Genomic DNA, 12536 nt, shown 5'->3' with positions numbered 1-12536 from the left:
GAATATGCATAGAAAAAAAGCCACTTAGACTTTCCCGTAACCCAACAAGAGTTGTAAAATGCTTGTTTTGACCAACCATTACCCCAAAAGCCAATGATATTCACTTTTCAGTAATATAAAAGAATCTGCAGATCCTGCCTGTTGAGACGCTGCATCTAGTGCAGTAACTAAACAATATACAAATTATGTTTATTTTTCTCTCAAATGACTAATTATTGCAGTTCCTAAAGAACAATTCAGTGAGCTGTTGGGTTACACGTTTCTTCATTCCTGTGAACTCACACTGCAGTTCATCTGGACTCACCTCTACTTGCTGCACAATCTGTGGGTAAAACATGGTGACCAAAAGGTCCAAAACATGCTGTTTTAGGAAATTTATTTGAAAGTCAAGTTTAAGATTTACATAGGCTCTGAGCTGAGAGCCAAACAGAGTACAGAATTAGAGACATGCTTTGCTGGTTTAGGTGTTTTATTGGATTAGTTGACAAGAAACTACAATAACAGCAGTTGTATCCTGTAATTGGTCTGGTGCAAATTCTAAGGACAGGTTAATAACAGTCCTTGGAGGGGAAAATAATATCTGCATAATCTACATGTATTAAATCCATCAGTCAAGTTAGTTTTTCCACATCATCTGTAACAAGCAGCACTGCACAATGACTCGCCTGATCAGCATTATAGTCTGTATTGTAGTCAACTGAGAAAGATAGCATCAAGTGTTTATAATTTACTAATGTACATAAAACCATCAATAGCCAAAATGTCACCTGCAATTCAGAAGCTGCGATCAATTCTGTTGTTCAAACATCAGATGGCAACAGCCTTCAAACACTTGTCAGCTACAGCCAAGTATCCCTAGAATAAATGACAGCGACTCTACAGCATATTTTTTGTGACCCAGCAGACTAATTAAAACACTTTTAGGAAAAAATCTTTTTTTAGTGCTTTTCAGAAGCAGCATGATGTAAATACTTATTACAGCCACTACAAAATCATCATTTTGTATTAAACTTTACTAATGCAGACTCTTCAAAGTAAACCAGTGTGCAGTGTTTGTCTAAAGCCTTGACAAAAACAGCAGAAAGTTTCCACATTATGTGTTATCAGTAGAGTTTGTTGTGTCTTCTGCAGCTTTGCTACCACTGTGTTGACTGTTGATGTGTTGAGTCATTTCCTTGCGGTTGCTTACCACATGTCCACATTGCACACAGGTGTAGCGCCCTCTGGTGTGCTCCCAAAGAATGCGTCTGCTGCAGGCTATACCTAATGCATAAAAGGACAAATTACTGTCTAAACACAGGAACTACATCAACATTATATAAGGTTTTGAGTACTTTCACAGACCTCAATTGCTACAGAAACATTAAAGATGTGTTTAATGTTTAAAAAAATAATTGACAGTTCAGCTCTGCAAAAGGTGACAAGTTGAGCAGAGTTTTAAGCATAAGATGCTGTGTCACTGACGCAACAAAAATAGCAATGGCACAGTAAACGGTTCAATTTAACAGAGACAAAGCACTCTGAACAAACATTCCTACCCTGCGAGACTTTGCTGCTCAGCAGGCAACAAATAAAGCTTGTTTATACAAGAATGCATGTCTAAGGATGAAAGTTTATTTGCCACCTTGAAAATAGTAGTAGTTCCTGATGATTCTCTGAGTACTACAGATTTTCATCTGAGGGAATACATCATATCTGAAAACCTGTTGAGCTGTACGCTACTAAAAGCACTGAATACAGCCACATAGTTACAGTCTTGCAAACTGTATGCATCACGTTGTGACAGGAAAAAAAACAGAAATATGTTTTTATGTTTGGTCCATTTATACTGCTGGTACTGCAGCTGATAGAACACAGACTAGAAAGTTGACTATTCTACTGGTATTTGTTAGAGAGAATATTCAATCAGTAACATTAATTTCACTTTCACTATAAGTTAAAGTGATATTCTGCTTTATCACTTTAATAGTGTCAGACCTAAAGCACATCAGTACAATATCATGTTTAAATAGTTGAGGTTTAAAGTTTAACAGCTTTTTTAGGCCTTTTGTTGGCTTTTTTAGATAGGTTAGTCGAGAGGCAGACAGAAAGGTAGAGAAAAGAGTGGAGGGAGGACCTGCAGCAAATGTATAATAGCTTGAAACTATCTGTTAAAAATAGCATTTATAGGTAAAATGAATATATTAACACATTTGCTGTTCTCCATTATAATGGTCTGTATTTATATAGCGCTTTACTATACCTGAAAGGTACCCAAAGCGCTTTACATGATACATTACATTCACCCATTCACACACTGATGGCGGAAGCTGCCATGCAAGGGATCCATCAGAACAATTAGGGGTTCGATGTCTTGCTCAGGGACACCTCGACATGAGCACAACGGGCCACTCTACCCATTGAGCCATGCCGCCCCCAAACTTGCCAACTGACTGAAGTTGGTGATATAAATGTTTCATTTAGTGTTGAAGAAAAAAAAAAAAGTTTTTTTTTTAAAGCCCACATCTTAAATGGTTTCAGCCATTTAGCAGCTCCTTGACTTTATAACAGTCATTCTGTCTCCCTGCTGGAGCTCCAGGTGTTATGCATGTGAGACAGTACCGGGCAGAATTATACGCACATGTATATATACATACATATACATACATGCCCTCCATAATTATTGGCACCCCCGGTTAAGATGTGTTCTTTAGCTTCTAATAAATTCAGTTTTTTTTCTAAATAATATAGGACCACAATAAAAAAAAGAGGAAAATCCAACCTTTAATTCAAGTGCATTCCCCCCCCCCCCACTGAATAGTGGGGGGGGGGGGGAATAAAAAAAAAAATCACAAATTAAGAAATAATTATTTTACATCAAATCATGTGTCCTACAATTATTAGCATGACTGATGTTAATATTTTGTACAACCCCCTTTTGCCAACAAAACAGCACCTAATCTTCTCCTATAATACATTTTTCAAAAGTTTCCAGTGTGAGAATATGCTTCTGTGATAAAAATTTAATTCATTTTAAGGTTTTCAACACATCTTAACCAGGAGTGCCAATAATTATGGAGGGCACTGTATATATATATATATATATATATACACACACACACACACACACACACACACACACACACACACACATATATATATATATATATATATATGTATGTGTATGTGTATATTGTAAAGTTATTCTGCCTGTAATTCATATCTTTGTTGTTCTAAACATTAAGGGACCAAAAAGAAGTTATTTTTTTCATTATATATTTTTAAATCAGCATCGGCCCCAGAAAATCCATATCATTTAGGCCCTAATTTCAGAATTACAATCAGAATACTTCTTGATCTCTGAAGGGAAATTGCTTTGAAATTTTTTGAAAATGTGCTGCATATTTACAGCATTTTGCAGGTGATGGGGTTGTGTATATTGGTAAACAAACCCAAGTCAAGCTCAATGTTCTGCTCTGTATTTGTTATAGTTAATGCACAGTGTAATACAAAATACAACAGAGAACACACTTCTTTGTTGTGGGTTTTGCTTGGTAAGACAATAATTTGTTTTCTGGCTCATTATTAAACAGGCAGCTTGTGTTAAGTTGTGACTTTACCAGCTGACATGGTGTGTTTCCTGACTCATTACTGGGTGTTAAACAACTGACAGAGAGAACAAAATGTATACGAGTGAAGCTAGATGTTCGTCAAGTCAATCAGTGGCACAATTAGTAAGATGCACATCTAATATTTATATCACTGGATTACATCACTTTGAATCCTCTCACTGAACTTGGTACAGTGAGATACTTGATGTTTTTTTTCTGTCCAGCATGTTTCATTTTGCTATCTGTAGATGACATTGACTGCATTACACTTACTACATTAACTAGTGATGTTTATGTTTTTTGGTGACGTCTTCTTTATCTAGTCATGCTTCACAAACACAGGCAGGCCTGCTCATGACAAATCTGCAAACAGAACATCTGGAGCACAAGAAGCGCAAATCTAAACAAACCTCCCCAGTTAACCTGATCACCAGCTAAATTGAAACTCCAGCTACTTGCCAGCTACCTGCCAGCTATCTGACTAGATACTACAGCGACCAGGTTGTTTAGGGCGGTACAGAGCTGTTTCACCTCCAGAACTTCCAACAAACTACATTGATTTACAGGTACTGCTATCGCAAAAGGAGGCAGGCAAATGACTTAACATGCGGCACACTGAGCATGAGTGAGAAGGAGAAGCTGAGGGAGACAGAAGCCATTTCTACCTAAACAACTGTTAAGCTAGTGGAACTGCAACACAGCTTTTCTACGTTAGTGGTAATCAAAAAACTTTAAAATGTGCTTCTCATTCATCCAGTTATACACACATTCCTCTTAAAAATGGTAGTGTCTACGGATACGGGGCGTACGAGGGTTGTTGCTAGAGGTACGGACCCGTACCTGTAGCCTGTGGACTACGGATACGGCACTTTCCATTTGCCAGACAGATACGGACCCGTACGCGAGTCTCGCGAGTCAAGAAGCTGCTAACCACTGCAAACTGTTGAAAGGTAAGCAAAGGTTAAGGTTAGTGTTAGGGTCAGGTTTAGGGTCCGTACCTGTCGTACCGATGCTACGGGTCCATACAGCTAGCGTCTACCGGGAGTCACGTGACCAGATCTCGCGTATCTGATTGGCAAATGGCAAGTGCCGTATCCGTAGTCCACAGGCTACAGGTACGGGTCCGTACCTCTAGCAACAACCCTTAAAAATTGAAGTAATCCTGGCTGGACTTAAATTGGAGTTTATAGATTGGACCAAGCTTTTTATCAATTGCACTCAAACACAGAGGTGAGTTCTAAATTCTCCAGAATGGGCTATGTCCGCCCACTGTGTTCAAGTCAGGAATACCGTAATTACAATGACGTGGTGCTACAGCCTTATCTGTTAGCAACAGCTCGTTCCTATTAAAAGTGCAACCCCACAGGAAGCCTGTGTGTTTTTGTCAAATGACATGAGGGGCAATGCGATGAGTCTACATAATAGACCCTACAGTTTATGAATACAGGGTGGGCCATAAGTTTGCATACATAGGAAAAATTTATAATGTATATTTTTTTATGTTTCAGATACCCAAGAAGATGTGTTTGACGCTATCTTTGGGGGCACCTGAAGGCCATGGTGTATCAGGTGAAAATACGAGACATAAATCATCTCGAGGAACGTATCACCAACGCCATTACAAACAGAACTTCAACTGTGCTAATGCAAGTTCATCAACAGAGGACAGCACATATTAATATGTGTTTTCGAAACAATGGTAATCATATGGAGCACATTATACAAATAAAAATGGTTGTCCAACATAAAATATTTATTTTTCCTATGCATGGAAACAAATGGCCCACCCTGTAGGACTATTTCCACATTTGCCGTCCACGTTCACAGTCTGCATCAGTAAGTGCACAGGTAAGTGGGGAAACCACAAATAGGCTAGCGTTAAGCAAGTGATAAAACTTCCACTTTAGTTAGGACACAACGGTCTGCTTGTGCCTGTGATACAAAATTCATAACTTGCCTAATTACACGAGAGTCCGCTCAGACTCCTCTGCATAAGTCTATGTGGCTCTGAATTTGAGACTGCATGCACTATAAGGGCAGCGGTGTGCACAGAATGCATGGAAGCTGATGGAACAAAGTCCTCCCAGAGGACTCAAAGAAGACTACAAAGCAATATAATAATAAAAAAACTGTTTTATCTACAGATGTGTGTGTCTCTAAAGGAGTATAATCAATTTTTTTTAAAGGGTAACAGAGTTGCCTGTGGAGAAGAAACAACATGTGGACAGCCTGAGGGATCCTCTGCAGCTGCACAAAGCAGCTTTGATGACCAGGTTACTATGAACAAGAACATGTAGCCATACCTCACAGGTCACAGCTTTAGCAGGAAGACAGGCTCACCTGGATTCTTCTTCCAGACAGCTGATGACCCAGGAGGGGAGTGAGGTGCTGATCCTGGAGCAGGGTGGAAAGACTCAGGAGACCAGGTGTGCGTCTGCTGCTGACCCTGGGCATCAAGACGGTCAGATGCTGCTTTTGGACCATCCAGGTTTAGGGACGATGGCAGATTTAAGGCTTCATTCCTAAACACAGACTGGTGAGTTGCCTCAGAGAGTTGTGGAGAAGCAAGGAGAGAAGGGGAAGCTTGAGAAAGGGGCAAGATGGGTGGACCAAGCAGAGGGGGGCCAGCAGAGACAGGCTGCGGAAGTGCAGTGGAGAGGGATCCATCTGGGTTTGGTTTTTGAGCAGAGAGTTGCTGGGCCGCAGACACCGATTCCAGTTGTGGGGGTTGCTGGTCCATAGCCGTGGCGGTCACGTTTGGGTGGTTTGCAGCAGCAGGCAGAGGGAGTGTCAGTTCAAGAGGCTTTGTTCTGCTCCGTGGTACTTTGGAGCAGGTGTGCAGGTGAGTCAAGAGGCCACGATAGGACCGCAACTTGGTGCGACAGCTCTCACACCCACAGAGTACAAGAGAAACAGAAGAAATGTTACATAACTCAAAATATTTGCACCAATGAATTCTCAGCACATGAGCTATAAGTCAATATACAGCACAGGCCAACTCACTGGAAGAATATGTTGGGTTTGTGATGATGTCTCATATGTTGCATCAGTCTCTGCATGTTGGGGAAGGAGCCACTGCAGCCAATGGAGGAGCACAGCAACACTTTACCTGAGGAGAGAAATTCTTGTCATGCTGATACCGCTCTTGTTCTTTTTACGTCTTTCGCTTAATTAGGACAGTGTGAATACATACTGTCAAACTGTATTTTTGTAAACCCAGACTGCCCATTTTCTGTTTCATTGATTATAGCACAGCTGCATCAGGGCGCAGTCTCATCAAAGCCATTATGGACCGGAGAAAGACAACAATATCCCAGAACTAATGAAGTTGCTTTTTAAAACTACCAGGGTATTCTAACTGTACATCAGACCTGATGTACAGGTCAGGCTGGCTGAGCAGTCAGGCTGAGCAGAGTTCTGTCTGGATCAACTAGATCCAGAATGTAGAACTTGTAGCATTTCCTGCAGCTACTATATGGTGTTGGAATATGTGCCACTGTATGTGAATCAGACCAACTCTTGTTGCTGACTGGGGAACACAATGGCAGGTGCTGTGACAGAGTTTCTTTCTCACAGAGGTTAACAAAGTGGAGTTACATGTGATATGACTCATTCTGATGACGAAGAAATGGTCTACTGGAATTCTACAGGTACAGCTCATTCAAAAGAAAAAATAAAATAAAAATCACAATTGAGATGTGCAGTTGCATAAACTACGTCAGCAGAGACAGTTGTGGGATTCATTGGGAAACTAGTGGAGAAGACTATCCCCAAAAGAATCATCAGGGAGTTTCCCAACCAGAAGCTGTGTATGAACAAAGGCATCCGTGACACTCTGAAGTCCCACAATGCTGCCTACAACACGGGGCTCGCTACCGGAGACATGGGACCTTACTGGGCCGCTACGTACAGCGTCCACAGAGCCGTGAGGGAGGCCAAACAGAGTCACAGCTGCAGCAAAGGAACACCAGGGGACTATGGCAGGTACTAAGAACTGTGACACACTATAAAGCAACACCAATGCCCTTGGTGAGTGCCAACATCTCTCTGGCCAATGAACTCAACAACTTTTGTGCGCACTTTAAGACTTCCAGCGGAGAGGCGCGCATCCTGCCCAGCCGATCAGAGAAGTGCATTGTGATGGAGCGTGACATGTGGCTGATGTTTCATTGTGTGAATACCAAGAAGGCTGCAGGACCTGACGGCATAACAGGCCATGTCCTGAAAGCTTGTGCCAACCAGCTTGCACTGTTGTTCAAAGAAATATTCAACCTCTCGCTCTCCCAGTGCATCAAACCCAGGTGCTTTAACCCTTAGGGTTATTTAGTACTGTTAACAGAGTTCTGAGTGAGTTTTTCTTTAGATACACAAAGATCATTTATTGACTACATATAGGCTACTAAATAAATGTTTGTTAAAAACTAAAAAGCATTTAAAAAAATAAACAACTTAGGCATTTTTTGAGTCACTAAAATACTGTAGCATCTATGACCACATCAGCATGATTATAAGCATCCTCTGGTAGATTCACAACCATATACCGGAGGAAATCCAGCTGATCACATCATGACATTCCTTACCATATTGACTTCTGGAGATGAAAAACTGTGGCCTGCTGTTTGTGTCCTCTCTGTTCTCATGTTTCTTACACATTGGTCTCCTGATGCTGCCTTACTTCAGCCAGTCCATGAGCAACAGATCACACAGTTTGCCTTGTACCTATTGCCAGGGGTTCCAGTCTTCCCACTTATGTCGGTACATTTGCAAACATTTTTGCTTCTTTGGACGTGGTATTGATTCAATACGGGACGCTACAATTAATTGTCAAATAAAGGACAATTCCATATTTTAAGAGACTGGTGGCAACCCTAACTCCGACAGCCATTCCATCTTAAAAGAGATTTTGCATTTCTTTTTTACTTTAACTTGGTGAGGGGATGTTCCACTGCCCGTTCGTTTTGCCATTACTATAAAGGGTCAACATTAGGGCTAGACTAGAGGTGTGCGATAAGGCGAGGCCTTTTTACAGTTATCGTATATCTCGTGATAAAGTCACTGCATTAGACACTGAATGCACGTTCTATGATTTGCAGCTCTATACTTGTATGGTACGACAGTGTCGTTCGCCAAAAATACAAGATCTACAAGCTAACAACGTGTCGCTGTTGTGCTGCGACGCAACACGTTGCCTTGTTAAAAATCTGTTGTGTTCTCAGGAGCGGGCTTGTGGCAGAGACGGCCCGGGGGGGCCGCGGCGGCGGCTTCTGCTTGTGGCGGAGACGGCCCGAATATTCGGATCCGTTTGTCTGGTCTCGGGTCCAAATTTTGCCTTCGTTTTGTCTTCAGTTAAACTGAAGAATTCCCAAACAGCGGAAGGCTTCAGCATCTTGTCTTGTGTTTATGCAACGCAGTGAAGCGTGACGTGAGAGTCGGCAGCCACCTGGCCATTCGGGTGGTGTTTACAAACACGAACGGAGGAGCCGAGATGAGCCGAACACGACGGGATGAGCCGAAGTGGGCCAAAGGGAAGAGACGAGCTCCGAATATTTTCGTCTGGAGGGCGGAAGGGGTGATCATACAGCGCTCGATTTAAGGCCGAGAGGTCCGGTCGCCCAAATTACATTTTTTGGGCCACCAACATACATCAATTTAGACATTTTAAGGAGCCAAAATCAACTTTTAGTGGCCAAAAAAATTAATCCGCTGGGCAAAGTGTGCCTTAAAACCCCCCACGGCCGTGAAAAGTCACCCACGAATGAGCAGCGCATTGTCCAGAGCTCCTAGTGGGCGACTGGGACGTTGACAGCCGGAACAGGTGCGGTTTGTCCCAGGCAGATGAGCGGCGAGGAGCGGCAGGTGTTAGCCGCCTCCGGATGCCGCCACCACATTCTGGACTGGTTCTGGATCCGACGGACTCCGCGAAATGTTAACGACGTTAACATCAGCGACAAATTCAAATTTTAAATTAAATCGGTGGAAATCCGCGGAAAATTGCCATCCCTGAAACTTGGATTTGGAGGTCAGTAGTTCAAATCAAAATATTTGGGCCCCTAACCAGCGTGTTTTTTGTCATTTTTGGTCGCCAAAATCGGTTTTTAGTCGCAAATGGCGACCTGGCGACCGTCTAAATCGAGCGCTGTCATATTGACATGTATATATTTTTATTTGATCACAGGACGGGATGAGCCGACATGAGCCAATGTGGGCCGAAGGCAGAAGGAAGACAGTAGCGCCGCATATTCTTTCCGCCCAGTAATGTCCGACCCATAGACCTATATAAAGAGTAGACGCCGCATCGACCGCTACTGCCTATTGGGGCTGACGAGACGTGGGGCCGCCATCTTGGTCCAGTCACCCGCTCCACTCAGCGCTGTTTGACAGCGCATTTAATCCATCTTAATTCTGAATATTAAACTGATTTTCACGCGTTTTTTATTTTTATTTTTTTTGCTGCAAACGTCATACATGTAGCTATGATACAGGACAAATGGTTCGGCGTATTTTAATATTCATAGCGGAAATAATAGGTAATAATGATAATAATAGGTAATAAAATATTCTGATATTAAGCTCAACTGTAGACAGGACACTATATATACATATATAAACAAAATACTGACTAATGAACACATATTTCTATATAAAACAATAGACAGAAGTTATATATCAGAGAAAATAGCTACATGTATGACGTTTGCAGCAAAAAAATAAAAAACGCGTGAAAAACAGTTTAATATTCAGAGTTAAGATGGATGGAATGCGCTGTCAAACAGCGCTGAGTGGAGCGGCCATAGATATGTATGGGAGCGGCTGACCGGACCAAGATGGCGGCCGTATTTCTCGCTGCGCAGCACCCCGAGCGGCGTCTATGTAAACGACACTCACCAGGCAGAGACTGCGCCGGGATCTCATGGTCCTGAATGTGTCTCTCGAGAGCGCTGTTGTCTGTGTACACCCGCTTACAGCCGTGCAGCGAACACGGTATCCTCTTGTTTCCTGAAACCAACCAACAATGCAATTACTTCGAAGAGGCCAATACTATAAATAACATTTGGAACTCAGCAACTCAGCTCGAGCTGCTTAGCATGCTAGCTACCCTGCTTTGCTAGCTTTACATGGACTCTCAGTAAAGTTTAGCACGTTATTCTTAAGAATTTACGGCATCAAAACCCAGTTAAGTCGGCATGTGCTCTTAAAATGAAAGCTAAATAACAAACCTCCATTTTCAGTTGTAGGCAGGGCAGTGCTGCTTGAAGACATCATGGTCGCAGTGACATCTAGCTCCGCGACAACAATAGTGAGAGAAGCATAGATGTTGTTGTCGGTCCCGGAAACCTGATTTGTACTGCGCATGTGCGGCTTCTTCTTCTTCTTCTTCTTCTTCTTCTTCTTCTTCTTCTTCTTCTTCTTCTTCTTCTTCTTCTTCTTCTTTTACGGCAGTTGGCATCCAGCTTCTTGGTGCATTACCGCCACCTTCTGTTCCGGAGTGTGGACCAGACAGTAGACTTACAGACTTTCCTTTACCCGACCGAGTTCAAACTATCATATCTACAAACACACACCCACACGCACACTACAAAGACCCCCCCCCCCAAAAAAAAACTCTAACTTGCACTCTCCACACCCAAGCCAACTACAACCCCTTATTCCTATCATTATCCCTACCTAACCATCAAATTCTATTATAAACCCCGGTCCCCTTTAAAAAAATCCATTAGTGCCCTAACCTGTGCCCTCTCTTCCATACTTGGCAACTCTTTTAGTGTAAATTCCTGCACCCTTAACTCCTTTATCCTATCCATCAGCTCCCCTCTCTGCACCTCATATCTTCTACACCTCAGAACTACATGTTCCACTGACTCTTCCTCCTCCTGACAACCCTCACATAAACCTGTCTGGTGTTTCCCAATCAGTTTCAGTGTTTTATTTAGTGCACTATGCCCCAACCTTAACCTGGTCATCACACTCTCCTCCCTCCTGTGTCCACTACTCACCCTCCCACCTCTGACACTCTTTTGTACCTGATACAGGTGCCTCCCTTTCTTCTCTCCATCCCACCTTTCTTGCCACACTGAGTTGCTTTTTTCCCAGATAATACTTTTGTTTTCTTTGTTGCTGATCCTCAGCTGCATTTCTACTTCCCTTTTCAGTAAAGCTCTCTTGGCCAGATCATCAGCCCTCTCATTCCCCCTCACCCCTACATGTGCTGGTACCCAGAGAAACTTTACCTGACCCCCCTGGTGAACAATTCTTGTTAGTGACTCAAGGGCTGAATATAGGATGTCCTGACGGCTGTTTGAATGAAAAGACCTGAGGCTTGCAAGCACTGATGATGAGTCTGAACACACTAATGCCTTTCCTAGACCAGTCTTCTCCACCCACTGTAGTGCAACCAAAACCGCCACCATTTCCACTGTGTATACTGCAAGATTATTAGATGTTCTTCTGTTGATCCCAATTCCTCTTTCCGGTACTGTTACCCCGGATCCTGTCACCCCTGTCTCAGGTTGCTTTGCCCCATCTGTGTATATGCAAGTAAAATTGCTGTACTTTGTTAATATGTGACACTTAAATTCACCAACCAAATCAATCATGCCTTTTCCCCTCCTCTTAGCCTCTAATAGACCCCAATCAACCTCAGGCCACACGAGCATCCATGGGGCCACACCTGGATAGACTACCATAGGACTAACTTTGAGGTTAAGTATTCCAAATTCTTTTGCAATGTTATTTACTTCTTTTGCAAAGTTTTGCCTCCGGCTCCTTCCACCCTCCCAGAACCCCTGCAAAACTCCCTTTGTCAGATGAGACTGACTGTGCCCTTGCAAGTTAGCCCAGTCATTAGCGATTATCTGCCTTCTCCTAATTTCTAGAGGCATCTCTCCCACTTCCACCTGTAGAGCAGGAACCGGTGATGTTTTAACTGCCCCACTACAAACCCTCAGA

The 12536-nt window shown here is 42.7% G+C and overlaps 1 protein-coding gene across 1 annotated transcript in view; it reads right to left on the bottom strand.

Moving 5' to 3' along the window:
- znf414 (zinc finger protein 414) overlaps positions 1-10969 on the bottom strand; it is a 48661-nt gene extending 37692 nt beyond the window's left edge. The window contains exons 1-5 of the mRNA XM_051944865.1: positions 10808-10969; positions 10476-10586; positions 6594-6699; positions 5931-6484; positions 1190-1263 (exon numbers count right to left, since the gene is read on the bottom strand). Of these exons, the coding sequence (XP_051800825.1) occupies positions 1190-1263; positions 5931-6484; positions 6594-6699; positions 10476-10586; positions 10808-10943 (981 nt within the window). The 5' untranslated portion in view covers positions 10944-10969. The remainder of the gene's footprint in view (positions 1-1189; positions 1264-5930; positions 6485-6593; positions 6700-10475; positions 10587-10807) is intronic.
- Positions 10970-12536: the final 1567 nt, after the last annotated feature.

This window comes from Acanthochromis polyacanthus, chromosome 2, assembly GCF_021347895.1.
Source record: "Acanthochromis polyacanthus isolate Apoly-LR-REF ecotype Palm Island chromosome 2, KAUST_Apoly_ChrSc, whole genome shotgun sequence".
NCBI lineage: Eukaryota > Metazoa > Chordata > Actinopteri > Pomacentridae > Acanthochromis > Acanthochromis polyacanthus.
Note: the sequence above shows the minus strand (reverse complement) of the source record. Positions and strands in the feature narration are given on the sequence as shown.